Source organism: Anopheles marshallii, chromosome 3 (assembly GCF_943734725.1).
Source record: "Anopheles marshallii chromosome 3, idAnoMarsDA_429_01, whole genome shotgun sequence".
NCBI classification, from domain to species: Eukaryota; Metazoa; Arthropoda; class Insecta; order Diptera; family Culicidae; genus Anopheles; species Anopheles marshallii.
In genome coordinates, this window is record NC_071327.1 from 47,732,309 (window position 1) to 47,749,995 (window position 17,687).

General features: G+C 41.3%; 1 protein-coding gene across 1 annotated transcript; it reads left to right on the plus strand.

Annotated features, from left to right (window-relative positions):
- Positions 1-6,836: 6,836 nt before the first annotated feature.
- Positions 6,837-17,384, plus strand: LOC128715696 (ran-binding protein 9). Its single transcript, XM_053810607.1, has 9 exons — positions 6,837-7,161; positions 14,357-14,712; positions 14,793-15,090; positions 15,162-15,316; positions 15,424-15,554; positions 15,639-15,832; positions 15,941-16,098; positions 17,045-17,156; positions 17,242-17,384. The coding sequence occupies exons 1-9, from the start codon at positions 6,837-6,839 to the stop codon at positions 17,382-17,384; spliced, it is 1,872 nt and encodes a 623-aa protein (XP_053666582.1).
- The last annotated feature ends 303 nt before the right edge of the window (positions 17,385-17,687 follow it).

A 17,687-nucleotide genomic window follows, 5' to 3' on the forward strand; every position in this document is an offset into this window, starting at 1 on the left:
TAGATATAGATAGATATATATCTAGATAAAGTCTCGTTGTACGGCGTTCCGTGACACACCGGAGGTTGCTAATAGAATTTTATTTAGATCATTAACTCCCAGGTAGGAGTCTATTCTCTTGACTGCGCGACAACGTGTTATAAATAAATATAACAGCTTATTAACATTATGTCAGGTATAACCTAATAACTTTTTACGACAAAAAAAACTTTTAAATAGCGATGATACAAAAGATGCTTAAATTATAATTTAACATAAAGGCATTTGACGTAAAGCGGAAACAAAGGGACATAAAAACATTACAACAAAGAGCAAAACATAACTTTTTTACGTAACGAAAGAACGACCAGGCCATATATCTGACGTAAGTAATACATGATGACGCTACCGGTTGGAAGCAGTATTTACTTTCTAGAGCACTTACCTACATCAAGCGTAACTATTAAGCAGAAAAAGGGATTTTTAATTGTCTAAAGAAATCACTTCAGCACAACATAACATCGAATTCCAGGTGTTGTTTGTGAACGGTGGAAAGCAAATTGATTTTCAATGGATACAATGATTAGCATTGCTTTGCAATATTCAATATCTGTGACGCAAACAGTTCGAGGTGCATTAACTATAGGGAAATTCATAGGGAAATTGTCAGAAAAATAATGAACCTAAAAACGGATGCTATCTTACATTTTATCCTAACACAAAAATCAAACTTTTTTCCACGGCCTATAACGGCACCATTGGCTCAACCGCGCCAGCAGCGCGGCAAGATGGCAAAACGACGTGAGATGAGAAACTGAGCACCGTGTTAAAAGGAAGGAAAAAAACAAACGCCATAAATGACTTTCCTTTTTTGAAACAGTTGTGAACAGTTATTCCATTACTCAACGTTAGTTATTGTTACGAGACTACGGGGCTCGCGATAGTCTAGTTTCCCGTACTCTCGTCGTACTCTCGAGCGTAGCGCAATCTTGAAACCATGCTTGCCGCTCCGCAACCGCTCCGGCTCGATGGATCACACTTTTATATGTGCAGCTACAAGCGAGACTCCATCCTCGGTTTGCCAACCGTTTGCCATCTTCCCTCCTGGCCATCGTGGTGCGGCGTTGCTTCCTTCGAGCACTATCTTAACATCGGCACATGGTATTCGTAGTACCGTTTAGCAAACGATGCGTGTATACCATAAACGGTGAACAAGAGAATCTATTCCAGATGCAGGAGCGGAGGCCCATAAAAACACCATCATCATCAAAAGATAGAAACGCACCAACAACAATTGAAGCATTCTCGAAACGTAATATCATAACTGTTTCATGTACGGATTGAACCCACGGACAGAAAAACGTTACATACCAGAAGAATACGTCATTGCAATAGTGAAAATTTTTAGCAATATGACATTTCATGGTATTATGACATAACATGGTAGAAATAAAAAAGACTTTTGAAATTCATCTTAAAAGCAGCTTCATCACTATAAATGTCAGCAAAAAACCTAATGAACGGAATAATATGCTATAAATGGTATTTTCCTTCATTTAAAAAAAATGTCATTTTTGTTCTCTATTCTGTATAAGTTAGCCTCTATTCAGCCTAAACAAATAGAATAATGCATAGTATAGTTATAAGTGAACTTTAAATAAGTTTTAATTTAATTTTTATGTTTACAGTATCAATTTAATTGGGAAATATAACCAATTTCATAAGATAGAAATTTAAAATTATTATTATTGTAATAATAGTTATGCTAGTTTATAACAATGATTTTAAAAAAATTGAGATGAGCGTGTCCATTTTTCCGAAATTTAATTACGTTGGATTGGCCGAGCTTTTCGGATTATTCTCACCCTGTCTTCCAGATTCTAAAAATGTTGTCATCGAGATCTTATGAAACCCTAATTAGCAGACAAGATCATTCTTTTGTAATTTGATTATAAATATCGCGAAATTTGCTGATTTGCTGAGATAATTTTATTTACTTAATTAACCCATTACCCATTAACCCATAATTTTATATCGCGCGAAACACTGCAATCGAATAATAAGTGTGAACTTCATATAAAAGTCTATGGAAGCACAAGATGACACCTTCTGGGTGGTATAGAACAGGAGACGACATATCTTATCCTTTAGGCGAGTAAATCTTTTAACATATCGGAATATGGATATATTCAAGATGTGAAGTTAAAAAATATCATAGCTGAACTCAACTCTATACAAATATAAAATATTTGATCATTTTTTGTCATGAAGCTATGTTGGATTTAATACTCTCTTGAATATGATTAGATCTACGATATGTATATTACATTATAAATTGATTCTGATATTTAAAAAAACCCCATTCACACACATTACATTACATTTCAAAATCGATGCAAAAGGATGTAGTGTATGGACTTTTTATCTAGTGTGTGGAAAAAGGATCTAGTGTATTTTTCATATATAAAATAGATAGAACTATGAACTAGTATTATTATTAATACTAGGTGTGCTACAGAAAGTACTACACATAAGAACGAAACAGTTATCGTACAGTTGCAAATTTTTGTTGCCTTTTACATACTATTGTCTTAAATATAATATAACTCAACATTTAATTATAATATAATGTATTTACTAAGAGTTAACAAGATAAAAACAATCTTCATTTATCCGTGTAGAACGGCCTGGTCGTATTACTTAGAATATTAAAATCGTATTTGATATATAGTTTGATAGAAAACAATATAATAAACTTATCTTCAATTATCAACCCAGCTTCAAACATAATTATTATTATTTTAATAGTGTCTTGTCGTATTGCTTACGAATTACTAATATCGATCTTGTGGCGACCAGAGCATCGCAAATAGCCAAGACACAAAATAGCGCCACCTAGGCAAAAATGAGGGTCCTAAAACTGGTGACCCCGACGTGATTCCTTCCACCATCAGCCTTCAAACAGGCTTGTTGGGTACCGCACCACTGGCACCGAGGATCAACATGGGTACTGAGGAACCATCCGGTTTCTTTACTCCACGTACGTGTTAGTGTACAGTCTCGATCCGCACAAGCCGCTTCACCCGACATCGTCCCGTACCAACACTGTTGAGTATGACGCTGGCTCTCCGACGCCGACTCGTACACGCCTAGCCTTGTGTCCGTACACGCCGTACCACCTCAAGCCGTTTCACCGCACGATGAACGCAATCATCACGATCGCTGTGAACGGTGACGATTTCCGAACGCCGCCATTTTCTTTCACCACGTGCTGAACAACGCCACCATAGAAGGACGAACGCAGAAACGAGCGATAACTCCGCAGCCGAGGAACGACACCAGCAGCCACGAAACATCCGGTACCACCTCGTACCAACGCCTCGGCCCGTAAATGCTGCTACCTTACACATCGTCGTGTAACGGCTCATGTCGACAAACACCATCCGTACCGACGCTATCCCGTCCGCACCTTTCCGTAGGACATCATTCCGTTAGACATCATCCCGTTCGACGCCGTTTCGTTACACGTATTCCATCAAATATACAGCGTCCGTCATCCGCAGTGACGCCGTATTAGTGCGCCAAAAAGCACATACGGAGCGCCCCTACACTCGACAAAACTAGACGCTGTAACTTCCCAGGAAACGCTATCCACGCCGTCTTATTGCGTGACGAACGTAGCCACACCATCATCTACTGGTTGTTTTCCTTGCACTGCACAACGACAAACACAACCGCGTTGAGTGTCCTGGGAACGAACGAACTACCATCATCGCTGATGGCACATTGATCCTGAACCTGACGACATCCATTGGAACCAACCGAATTGGTTTACGATACAACGTTGACGATCATCGACCTGCTGATGGAGTTCCCTGGATTGACCATTCGGTTCCGACACACGACAAACACCGGCACGCGCCTCACGCCCTCTAGATCAACTTTCGGGCCCTCGACCGACTCGCAGCCTCCTGCCCTCATCCACGGGAGCCAACCGTCATAGTCCGCGATACGACGCCAACGATGATCGACCAGCTGAGGGAGTTCCTTGGATCAACCGTTGCCTGATCACATCACCGATGTGCCCGCCTTCATCACGTCGTGACAACCGTCACCCGACCGAATCACCGAGGCTTAGCAACAACCGTTGCCTGATCCCATCATCGATGTGTTATCCTTCGTCGCCACTTCCTGGCGGAATCTTTCGATCGGTGTTTCCTAGTCACACACAGTTTCTGGTAACACCGCTCTAGGAGGGGAGTACTGTGGCGACCAGAGCATCGCAAATAGCCAAGACACAAAATAGCGCCACCTAGGCAAAAATGAGGGTCCTAAAATCTCAAAACAATCAAAGCAATAAAATTAATTAAACATTAACCCCATTAACCACCTTCCCAGCTTATTGAAAAAGATTTGATGTTTATAGCAAAAATATATCTAGATAAACATTTCACATACTGCGATCTGATCAGATACTCGTAGACTTAGGCAGGTCAAGTTCCTTCGGTATGCTAAACTTTGCTTAATCGAAGATTTCGAGTGTTGCATAAACGAATTCCTAAATAAATTACATGAATATCGGTCCTCGCTCATCTGAAAAAGAAACAAATATCGCATGAAGTTTTGTATTCAAAATACAGTAGCTCTTTTGATTGCCTACCTTCAGTACCGTTTATTACTCTCAGGCCGGTTTTACGCAACTACACCCCGTTTCGAGCGAATTAATCTTGTTTCACGATAATATTGCACAGTGACAAACAATTTCCATCATGTAATCACAATAATTAACCCGTATTTTAAACTTTTTAGGGATTTGAGCAGTGATTCGACTATTCTTCATTACCGTTTAGATTGTTTTGATTCCGTCGGTTTTTTGACAAATGGAATTGCCAAATTTGTTGATGTGTTGCAATGGTGCGTCCATACTCACAGGTCCGTTTCGGGATTGTTTGTTCGGAATGCTTTCAAAGGATAGAATAATATATTTAACGTCGTAAATGCAAAAAATATGTTTACATTTGAGTGTCTTTTATCCTATACACTCTCCCAATTCACGCTTAACTTATTCGTCTTTCATAAAAGTTATTTTTGTTTGGTAATTAATATTTTGTAACGTACAATCAATTCAAACTGCATTTGATTTCAACCCTTTTTGATAAGTTAAGTTCCTTCAAAGTCACACGAAACTGGTGTTTTCGTGTTGCAAAATTGTCAATTATTAGCTTTATTCATTCAACTTTTGTAGGTATTCCCCCATTCCTACATTTTCAACTAAAAAGATTACAATTCAACCATATTTTTGAAATATTTCAAATGAGGGCAATCCTGCCAAGCGAATTCAACCTAGCATAGTAAACAAAACTCATCTGATGCTGTTGCACACCACTACTACCACAGCAATTCGTACGTACATGGAACAGTGTACGTGCAATGTTTCCATTTTTTCTCGCATAATGCACCAACACACACGCTACTCCAAACGCCAGAAGACGTTATGCAAAACTAGAGACAAAGATACAAGAATCGTACTGGCGTAAGTGAGACAGCGCGGTACTCTAGAAAAAAGCACGTCGCAATCGGACAGACCCAGTCAGGAGTACCATCATCATCAACTCCATCTTCTCGCTCCGTCGTTGGATCGTGTGTGAATCGTGGATTTTTTGCTGCTCAACTTTACAACGAACCAAACGCATCGTTTTGTGAGGAAGTTAACCTTTGTGAAAACGTTACAGCAGTGTAACAGTGGTTGAAGCATAATTGCCCTTGATCAGCTCAAGGCAAGGCAAACCAACACAGGGCCCTCTTGTGGCTGGTTGTTTTTCTTTCCCTTCTTTTGTCTCGCCCACAGCCGAGAGGTGCGACCACAGCTATCAAGGGTTGCGTTCGATCTCGTTTACACTTAACCTCACCCTCCCCACGAGGGGGTGCCAGGTCCATTGATGGTGTTATCCCAATCGTCCCCTGACCAACGCAACTGACCGTCGTCATTTCGGTTTCAGTTTTGCTTTGCGAGCTCGCGAGTCAAACGGGTTGTAAGGGGTTGGTGCGAGAGAGACAGAGAGGGAGAGTTGCGCGACGTAAAGGTGCCACGGGCCAAGAGACAAAAGCGTAACACAACCACCACAACACATCGTTGTTAATCATAATCGTAGCAGGCCATTAATCGAGCCCCAGGTTACCCCATTAGCAAAAGCGTGCACGATCATTCTGGTTCGAACCTTGGAAACGGAAGTTGCCTGGAAAAGTTTTCTTCGGAATAGTGTGAAATTATTAAAAGTAATCATTGCAAAGGAATCATCACGAAGTAAAACGGAGAAACGACAATCACCGTCCAGTTCATGTAGCTAGGGCGCATTGTCTTTGTGTGCGTGAGTGTATTTACGGCAATAGCTGGTGTTGGTAGGACCCCCGAGATTGTGTGCGTGAAAAGAATGAGATAGCTATAGTGCTCGCGAAAGAGGCAATAGTAAAAGTGGTGTTTGAAGGTGGGTGTATTGTGCTGTCAGCAGGAACATCATCATTCTACACACGCTCCGACGGACAAAAGCAAAGTGCAATCCGCAGTCAGTTCGCGAACTCCAAAACGATCACAATTGACGGCGTGTGTGAAGAGCGAGACAGAGTGAGAACAATAGAACGGGTTGCAGAAAAGAAGTGTCATGTGTATTGGTGTGTGTGTGTGCGTTGCCCATTATATTTCCGAATGCACGGCTGCAGCAGTACATTGAAGAGTCAGTGAATTATATTTGCGGATTACCGTGGTGTGTTGTGTCAGCAGTTGCAGCCGCTTTCCCTCGACCAGATACACACAGCACACGGACACACACAGGCGCGCGTGGTTGCTGGTGTCCCCGCTGATGGCCGACAATGCGCCTGCAGCCGCTGCAAGTAGTGTGAAGTGTGGTGACGGTGGTCAGCCTCTCGACAGTTCGCTCGCGTCCTCGAAAAAAATGTACAACCCAAACAACAACGTCCAGGGTGCCAGCGGCAGCGGCAACAACGGTGGTGCCGCCCCGGGTGGAACGACCCCCAGTGCAACAACGGCCGGCCCGGTGGACCGTCTCAGGATGCTGTATCCGAACGTCAACGAAGCGGTTGACCCGTTGCCACGCTCCTGGAGCCTGCAGGACAAGTGCAGCACCATCGGATTAACGCAAAACAATTTACGTGTTCATTACAAAGGTTTCTGGTTATCGTTTCACACCAAACTCAGGGAGGAAGGTCCCACGGGTCCTTCTTCTTCACTAAATCAATTTGAAATTTTGCATTTTCAGTCAGTCAGCCGCTCGCTGTGATCCGAGCGAGGCATTTTTTGGGTGTACCGTATCGGCACTACTACTCGGTCGGTTATATCTAAATTTAGTACGGACTTGGCTGTGCTGTGCCGTGTTACTGATTTTCCGTTCATCGCCATCTTGTGCGTCCCTTTTGCTGCCCTTTTCTTCCTGTGTGTCTGCTGCTGCACGCGCTCTCCGTCCTGTCGTTGGGGCGTGTGTGTGTGTGTTTGTGTGCACACCACATGCACCACACAGCGCGGAGAAAGACGAAAATTTCCCTTCCACTGTTACATCTCTCCCTACTCCCATTCCCAACCCCACAAGCGTTCCAAAAATCATACACAAATCGTACTTCAACAATCGTTGTGTATGAAGGGTTCCGTCTCTTGAGAAGGAAGTACTCACAATACTACTTTGTTCGTCAATGAATTAAATCATCATTTAGCCACCCTTTATCCCCCTTCTATTACGCATTACTATGTGACCACACGATGGTCGTGCAGGTCGTAATTCTTTTGAAGGAATTTTAAACGAACAAACTGTTATTTCGCACTGTGGTGCGGTACGCCAAGAAAAGTCTTTGCTTTATCGTGTCGCATCTTCTGTAATGTTTACACTTCCCGCTATGTTGTTTATAAGACCCCTTTTCAAATTTCATTTTATGCGAGATTTCCGGTGATGAAAAAAATTTAGTAATTTGACTCTCCATTCGTGCATGAAGTCGGTCAATCTTACGATTTTCCCCGTATTTGATTGGAAATGTGGCATTTTTTATCGACTTAGCAAACTTGTGGTGTTCAAAAACAACGTTGAAGGTGTGTGTGTTTGATGGTCGGAATGCCCCATCACCCGACAGGCAATGGTGGCACATTGCTAGTGTGTGTGTGTGTGTGTGCGCCTGATATTGCGCAAATAGTGTAGCTTCACAAATAGGAGCAGCGATTCTACAGTGGCAGCGCTTACTGTATACACACTCGCATACATACCCATCTCATTTCATACGCGATAGAAAAGGAGCGAAAGTGCGTGTGACGGTTTCGATGCGAGCGAGTGTGTTTTTTGCCGTGCGAGCGAGACAACCGGTTTGCGATGGTACGCGATCGCGGGACACAGCGCACAAAGAAGCACAGAAGAAACAGAAATCAGCAGGTTTTGACGTTTCGCTGACAGATGAAAACCCCGTGGAAGCAAGATGTGTGGAAACTTTTCCTATATTTTCTTGCTTTAAATTTTCAATGAGCACCCACCGCTGCGTTATGCATTGATTTACTACGCTTTTGTAGTGTATTCGCGATATTCTGTAAATTTCATGAAATTAAGATGCATTCGTCTTAAATAGCACGTTATTTATAGTGTGTGAATCAGTGATTGATAAGGAAATGATTGAATATTTCTTGTTAACGCACGCACATTATCTAGCAGAATGATCATCTCATTTGAAACAACCTTTTAATTGTTCAATTCACTTGCTGATGACAAAGGTATCGTTGCGAGACGAGAAAAATATGTGCGCAGTGTAACCATTTGTTCTTTACTAATGGTGTGGGTTTATGTGTAATTTATGTTTGTGTTTTTGTAGCTCTTTTCTGGCAATGTTTGCTAAAAGCAGTTATGTGAGCATTAGCCTAACATTCTAATTGCGTGATTGCGTTTCATTGTAATTTTAATAGCATTAGTTTTTTGCGATGAAATAGATTACACTTGTTATGCATTTTTGTACCTGTAATATTATCGTTTGATAATATGTTCAAGATCTTTTGCTTTTTACTGCTCTAAAGCAAATGGCTCAACGACAATTACATTTTCTTTGTCATGTTTTGATGGCGATGTTGATCTAGCCGTAGCAGCCAGTGACCAATTTAATGTACACAACACCAACACAATCACCCGTCGTCAGCACATCACGATACGTGCGATGCGTCACAGTGTGCGTGTCAGCTTAGATCAAAACAATGAAACAGAATGACAGCACCGTGCGCACACGAATACATTGCTCCAGCTGTTCCAAATCAGCAGCACCTAACTACCCTTCCCTTTTCCCCACAACCTAACCAACACACACACACACGCTCGCACACCTGCACAACAGGCGACATTCGCGCATAAGCATAAAACGCGATGAGCATAAATCGGAAACTGAACAACATAATACATAGAGAGTACGAGGAGTAGAGGGGAGGGCGGATGGAGGTGGGGGGTTAACACCAACAAGGAAACGAACCGAGAGACTCGACCCCGATATCATCGCCAAAGCTTTGATGGGTCGAAGGGAAGGAGGCGGATGTGTGGGAGTGGTTTTTGTAGCCCTCCGCATGCTGGGATGAATAACATTCGATGTGCGTATTCTCCTTCGCACCCCGTCAGGCCTGCCCAGTTTTGCCTTTGTGTGTACCGTGCGCGTTCCCTTTCGCCTCTCTGCCAAGTCGGTACGAAGAAAATCCGATGTACGCAGCAACAACACAACACCACACACTGTGCGAAAACTGTGTGTACATTTATTTGTACGCTCTTCTTTCATTCTGTTGCTGCGCTGCTTACACTGCTCAATTTTTTGTGTTGCTCTGTGTTTTATTGCGTTTCACTTTTACACTTCTACTGCTTGTTTGAAGATACAGTATTTGTGGTTAATATTATGCGTTTGCTTTTAATTATTCGCAACAGACGTTCGTTTTTTACTATTTCATAACTTTTGTTAATGTCTAGCGTTTCTTTAGATAGACTTTTATGAAAATATTGTTCAACACAATGATTGAAAAAAATATATACATTTAATTGTGGTGTATTGGTATTGGTAGCAGCGCCGGTCTAAACACGACATGACCTGTCTAAAATCCCATCTGGACCAATGCTCCGTACGCAGGACTGGAAAACAGTCAAAGAAAGCCAGAAATGGCAGGCCCCCTAGACCTCTTAATGTTTTTTTTTGTGCCGATAAAGAAGAAGAGATATGCATTGTATATTACAGCGCTGGATCAAACTACTAACTACTTCGAATTTCGGACATTCTTCACGTTTTGACTAAATAGTTTAATAACAAAACTAAAACCATAATGCTAAATAATTTACAAGATTGCCTTGATGTACTGGTATCAGCTAATAAAGTTTTTGACATCTTTTAGTCCCTTATTTTAGAACAAATAACAGTTTTACAAATGTGGTGGTTTATCATTTCAATCTCTGAATTGTACAAAAATCATTTTTAATTTTGTCCGCATTACGAAACACGATGTTTGTCTCATTGTCACAGATATGTGACCGCGAGGAGTGTGTGCAAGATTGAACTACTTTCAAGGAGCAAAACTGTGACCAAAATCGGCGGACAGGCATGTCTCATCGTGTCTATTTGAATTTTTCTACATTTCGAGTATTTTTCATGGAAATTTTCATTTGTTTCTTAAATTAGAAGGTTTTGCTGTATTGAACCGGAATGTGTTGAAGTGTGATCAATTTATTTTGTATTTATTGCACAATAATATGTACAAAAGACGCCCTAAAGCCCCGATTACATTATGTAGTTTGTGTAGTTTTTCCATGATGGAATGTGTCAAAATCGGTTTGCAAGATTCTATCAAGGCGTGGTAAAAAGAATTCGGTTCGTCGTCCTATTCATTCAACGTATGGTAGAATCTATCATCGAATGGAAATGCATTTTTTATATCAAATCAAAATCAATATTCTTTCGTAAATCATATCAAAATGAAAAATAAATTATTTCCGATATATGTTTATTAAATCTGAAAATAAACACAAATTATATTAATTTGATAATCCCCTACAATTCTTCATTTTACACTGTAATGTGAGTGGAGCAGGGAAAAAAACACGCAAAAGTATATAATTTCATCGGGACTTAATGTGAACGGTGTACATTATCATGTTGTCTAGTTTTAACAAATAGAAACAACAAACATTGAAAATAATTGTAACAATGCCAATTTCATGTATCATTAGGGCATAAGAGGGGCTTCACGTAACATTAGAGATACACCGAAGCTCGAAACAAACAAAAAAAATTGTTTTAGGATTTGAAGAAAACCCAGAAGAAAACAAAGATGCAATTTGAAAGTTGCTATTCATTATGAGTTTTGGCTCTTATTTTGTCACTATTTTGCCAATAAAACAAAGACAAATAAAAAAAAATTAAAAGGAAAATTTACAAGGAATTGGTTCTGGGATTTTCGAGACATTCTAGGAATTCTTGACATGTTACAATGTACAAATATGTAAAAACGAATTCGAATATTTTATTTTTACAATTAAACATTCTTTAACCTCTTCATTTGTAATAGTACGAATTAGAAATTTCAAGCATTTTAAAAATCTAATACTTCGATCGAATACAACTTTCGCTGCAACACGTTTAACTCTAGTTGCAATTCTTATCATGAAAAAATGCCACTATGATAGACGTAAGTATTTGAAAATGTTTGAAATTTTTTTTTATCTTAAATTGAAGGGATTTCCCTCAATTCCTTTCGAGCAAGGCAGAGAACCGAACGGCCCTGATTCGGTTGCATACTGCGTCGTTAGTGATCCAAAATGCAATATGCACATTCATTGCAACCGATACACTCATGTATGTGTGTGTAATGGGTTTTGTTTCGCGATCGGACGAGGAAGGAGCACAAATTCGCATACGAATGTGCCGAAATCTTAAACCAATTAATACATTCAAACATGTCGTGTGCTTCCCAACAATGAACCGCAACGCAGCTGATGGTGAGCACCGTATCGATGATAACGTCTTTGTTTCCGTTCTTAACTCGCGGCGTGTTCGTGTGCAGCGTGTTGTTGCGCACCTTTCATCCCGCAACTACGTACGTGTGCAGCCTTTAACTTCAATGCTTTTTGTTTGCTTTGGCATTTGTTTTGATCGTGTATCGCGATCTCCTCTGGCAAACTGCTTAGATATCGGATTTACAACGTGTTTAGCGCTTGAGAAAGACGACCCAACAGGGCCAAGCAAAAGGTGATGGCTGCATAGTAAACTGAAACCGGGAAGACGATGCTTTGGATATGGAACACGGATGGTGTGTGAGTGTGTTTGCATAGTACGGATCTATTAATACTGGGTCATCAGATCGTACGGTTTGATTTTTATGTTGATGTAGGCAGAATCACCTTAAATTATTCTATATCTCATTAACACAATAACCTTTCCCTACACGATCGAAATAGGTGCCAGTCCCGGCAAGATGATTACCTTGTTTATTGAACCTTCTTATCAGTAATACCACCATTTGTCGATTAAGCGACAAAACAAAATGTGAGTAGTTCAGAGATGAACAGCAGCAACAGCAACAAACATGTGCAAAGCACTTTCGCTTGCGGATTTGCAATAGACAGGGCAGAATCGTCCACTCGCGAGCGCGCCGTTTCTTTACTCAAAGAGCGTCGATAAAGGCTCACTATCAGCAAAACGCGTTGGCTACCGGAGTAGGAATAGTAGAGAAAAGGAAATAAAGGAAAAATTAACTGCCACGGGCACACCACGACAACGACTGTTGTGTTCGGTAACACTACATCGAACCATCGCCATCACGCTGGCCGAACTCTGGTAGACATCACACTTTCTCGAAAGCAAATCACCACCACCGTCGTCACTCTTTGTGTGACGATGTGTTGCTTTCATTCGAACGTAACTCAACCTTCTTTAGCTTCTTTTTTCCTCAATTTGGCAATTTTTTTTTATTTGATTTCCTTATCAACTCACATTCTTTTTTATAAATCACATTATTTTTGCGATAATTATGTAATTGTTGTGCGATTTGTTGATATCTATATGTTATACATCGCTGCATAAAGTTGTTATAAATTAAAAAAAATAAGTTTTGTGTTTTATGAATTTACTTTGGTGTCTTTTCTATTTTTTAACTAATTTAATTTTTATGATCGGTAATGGTATATTTTGGAGAATTCATTTCTTATTTAGTTTAATTTTAGCATGCTACAAGTTTATTAGTTTTTTTACGTCAAAATACTCCAAACAAGGGCAATTTCCATAATGCCCCACGCAAAGATACTTCAAGGCTGCTCTTCTACACACGTGAACGTGGCTGTTGTGCGAGAATGTCTCGGCTTCACCACGGTTTCTGCACTATTGAGCCCTTCATGAGCATAGGGCACGATTTTTGGATATTGAAAGCGACAAAATGTTACCCCCGTAACATAGAAACATCCAGCAAACGCCACAAAGCCACAGTGAAGCAACGCGGACGTGAAAAAGGAATAGTTCAATATGATTACGACAAACAGGGGAAATAAACGAACGAACGAACGAACGAATGAACAAACGTGTTGTCAGGGTCGAAATCCAACAGACGCGTTACCAAAGTGGGTCACAGCGGCGTTTAGCAACGATTTTCCATGACTTTGAACGCTGGACATGGAAGGGGGAAGTTGGTGTCAGGCCCCGTCCATACAATGAAGCGAGTGGGTTGCCATCGGTGGGGTGGGGTGAGGTGGGAGTTGGTGTCTGTGGCACTAAGGCCAAAGCCTGGTGAGCAGACGCACTAAGGTAGTTAAGCTTAAAGTTGAAGAAGAGAGCAAAAGACTTGGTGTTGTGTTGTTGTGTTGCTTCTAACCTGGCCATGCCGTGTCCCACCTATTGGTCTCATTCACCCGACCACCCACACACACACACACGCACACACGTACAGACGGTGGAAAACTCGACGTTGTAACGAAGGACAAGAGATAAAACAAGCACCACGTTTCGTCACTCATTAGAGGTGCCAGTGAAGTGGGATTGTATTGCATTTCAAATTTAAAAGCGCTGCACAATGTATGAGTGAGTCACTGCAATAATTGATAAAACATGCAGTAAATTAATAATAAAAAAGTTATAAAATTTCACAGTCTGCTTAACAACCACCAGGGTGTTATGGTGTGTAGCTGACGGAGCTATTCTTTTTTCCTGTCCTACAGTTTTTAATAGATTAAACTTGACTTGAACAGGGCTAGGTTATACAGATTATGACCTAAAGGAGGAATTTTACTTCACAAAATCGATTTCTGTTTATTTTTGATTTACTCTATGAATTAAATATTTCATATGCAAGCAAACTAATGGTTTTATTTCGTTCGTATTCTCAACATAGGAATTGGCAAATCACACACAGATGCGGCCTCGGTGCGTACAGCCTATCCAATCCCGGCCGCCTGTGGACTGTACTACTTCGAGGTGAAAATTATCTCCAAAGGTCGCGATGGTTACATGGGCATCGGGTTGACCCACACAAACTTCAAAATGAACCGCCTGCCCGGTTGGGACAAGCAATCGTACGGCTATCACGGCGACGACGGGCACTCGTTCTGCTCGTCCGGCAATGGGCAACCGTACGGGCCCACATTTACCACCGGTGATATTATTGGTTGTGGCGTCAATCTGGTCGACAATACTTGTTTCTACACAAAGAACGGTCACCATCTGGGCATCGCTTTCAAGGATCTACCGGTATGTATCAGCGCCACATACCGCCATAGGATGAAATCTAACCATTGTGTGTGTGTCTCTCTCTGGGTGTATCGTTTTAGCCCCGGTTATACCCGACGGTTGGACTACAAACGCCCGGCGAGGTAGTCGATGCGAACTTCGGTCAGGAACCGTTCAAGTTCGACATCGAAGACATGCTAAAGGAGCTGCGGGCCAGCACGAAGGCCACGATCTACAACTTCCCACTGCCGGATGATCAGGGCGACTGGACGGTGATTTTGCACAAAATGGTTTCCTCCTATCTGGTCCATCACGGGTACAGCTCGACGGCGGAAACATTCGCACGGACCACGGGTCAAACTTTACAGGAAGACATGACATCGATTAAAAATCGACAAAGTAAGACTGCATCCGCACACCACCCTGATGTTTCTTACTATGTTAAACTTTTCGTTCTATTTATTTTGCAGAAATTATAAAACTAGTGCTTTCCGGTCGCATGGGGCAAGCAATCGAACAAACCATTCGTCTCTATCCGGGTCTGCTAGAGTCGAATCAAAATCTGCTTTTTATGCTGAAGTGCCGACAGTTTATCGAGATGGTAAACGGATCTGACTTTGACCTAGTAAGTGCTACGGTATCACTGACACGTCTTCCTTTGTTCTCACTGTCTCATATCACTGTATCATGTATGTCATTGCTGTTTGTGTGTGCTTCCATTCGTATTTCCAGGGTACTCCTTCGTCGCGTACGAGCCCAGTGCAAACATCGGTGATACAATCAACAAAGAGTTATCAAAACGGCAGCACCATTATTCCGGATAACGTTGACAATCAGGGATACTTAAAAAATAACGTCCTCAGGTATGGATTCGTTCAAACGGAACCGATTTTAACAGCAACCGTTCTAAAGGACGTTCCTAACCATCATCTTGTAAAACATTACAGTAATAACACCAACAACAACAATAATGGCAACTGCATCGAAGACGACTACTCGAACGACGTGGAGATGGAGAACGGTCACAGCAATAATAGCGCCACGAATGGATACAAAAACGGTACCGCAAATCGAACGAACACAAACGAATCGGTAGAAGAGGAAGAAGAGGAACCTGAAACCGGCAGGGATGAAGATATGGGTAAAGATATAGGAACTAAAAAAAAACGCATCACCTCACGTATATTCGTCTCTCATGTATGTGATCTGTTTTTTTGTTTTGTTTTGTGTTTCATTTTATGTCACGCAGACGTGGACTCATCGCTATCGCCAAATTGTAAATCGGCGAGTGCCACGGCAAAGTCAGGTGTCGAGCGGATGCTAGAATTTGGCCGGGAGCTATTCCAGATGAGCCAACGACTGGAGAAGGAACATGGTGTTAATGAAACTAATCAAAAAATGTTAGAGGTAAGTCGGACGGCGGAGTTTCTTTTTTGGGCTTTTGTTGTTTGAAGCATTGCGTGTTGCTCGCGGGTTCATAGGGTCGATTTATTTCGCCCGATTTTAGTGACATCGAATTCATGGCAGCTTTCAATTAAGTTTTTTACCATTAAAATTAATATAAAAAATTTGTAATATTATGGCCCTATTGAATTCTTATCTGGTCCTTACATTTCTTCTTGTATCACCTGGCTCCAAACCAAACGGTTTAAACGATTTGTTTTATCAAAACCCATCCTGATTTGTTTAATAACCATTATCTTGTTCTTCAATCATACGAATCAGAATCGAATTGCACATACCTGAAGGATTGAAAAATTACTCTGATCGGCAGAATATTATTAATAAGGATGCTTGGTGTTGCTCTTTCATTGCAACGCTGACTACCGCCAAATGATGCAGAAATGTCGAACATGCGGCTGGCTTGCGAGGTCTTCCAATCCACCCTGCAAAGAATAGTGAAATTTTAGACCCTAGCCTAAATTAGTCAGGAACAAGATCATATTACCAGGATGTGATATGTTTCCATCAGGTCTTGAAGACGGTTTTTAGCATTAAACTAGTCCTTGAAGCATAATGAGTTTAACATCACTGGTCCATCATGATCAGCTCACAGAAGGCGATCAATGTTTATGTCAAACTATGAATGCGATTGTAGATGAGCGTTGAAAAATGCAATTATCAGACATAAACCTAGACATCGTGTCGAGATGTGAACGAAGAGAGAATCGTTTAGGCTATTCTTATAAATAAATAGTTGGATCGAAGAATATTTTTATGGAATATATTTTTGGTTTATTAGTTTAAAAAAAAGACGCGAAAATTTTAAGCCCTTTTCAAATTATATTCGTTAACAAATGATTGAATAATTTAAAAAATCGTTTACAAATTTAACAATTTCCTTTATTTTCAGGATGCATTTAGTTTATTAGCCTATTCTAATCCATGGGCCAGCCCGCTCGGCTGGCAACTGTGCCCATCGCGTCGTGAAGCTGTATGTGCTGCTCTAAACTCTGCCATATTAGGTACGTATTGCATTCAGGTGGCAGAGTCCTCTCCACCGACACTTTTACACACAAACTAACATCTCGCTCTGGGTTTGTCTTGCAGAATCAATGAATTACTCATGGCGACCACCGCTAGAGGTGTGCATAGCGCATGCCTGCGAGCTGCTCCGTCTCATGTCGAGCTCATCCCTCGGTGCGTGCGCGTTCGTCAGTGTGGACGATATTCTTGCTCAACAGCAACATTGACTACGTCTAATACTTCAGCTAGCGCCTTACTTCAATTTCTAATGGATACGTCGTCATTTCTTACCGAACATTTCCCCCTGCCAACAAACACCAACATCCCCCTATCCCCCTCACTATCACGCCTCCTCTTGCATGCAACGATCTTTCCATTAAGAAATCCGTTCGGGTGGAATAGAACGCAAGGAAAAGGACAGCCAGCCTGTGCTGTGGTCAAAGAGAAACGCTAGTATCAACCAGGAACTACGAAAATTTCGCAATGGAATAGTCACAGCTGTGCGAAGCACGGTTATATGAATGTGTTAA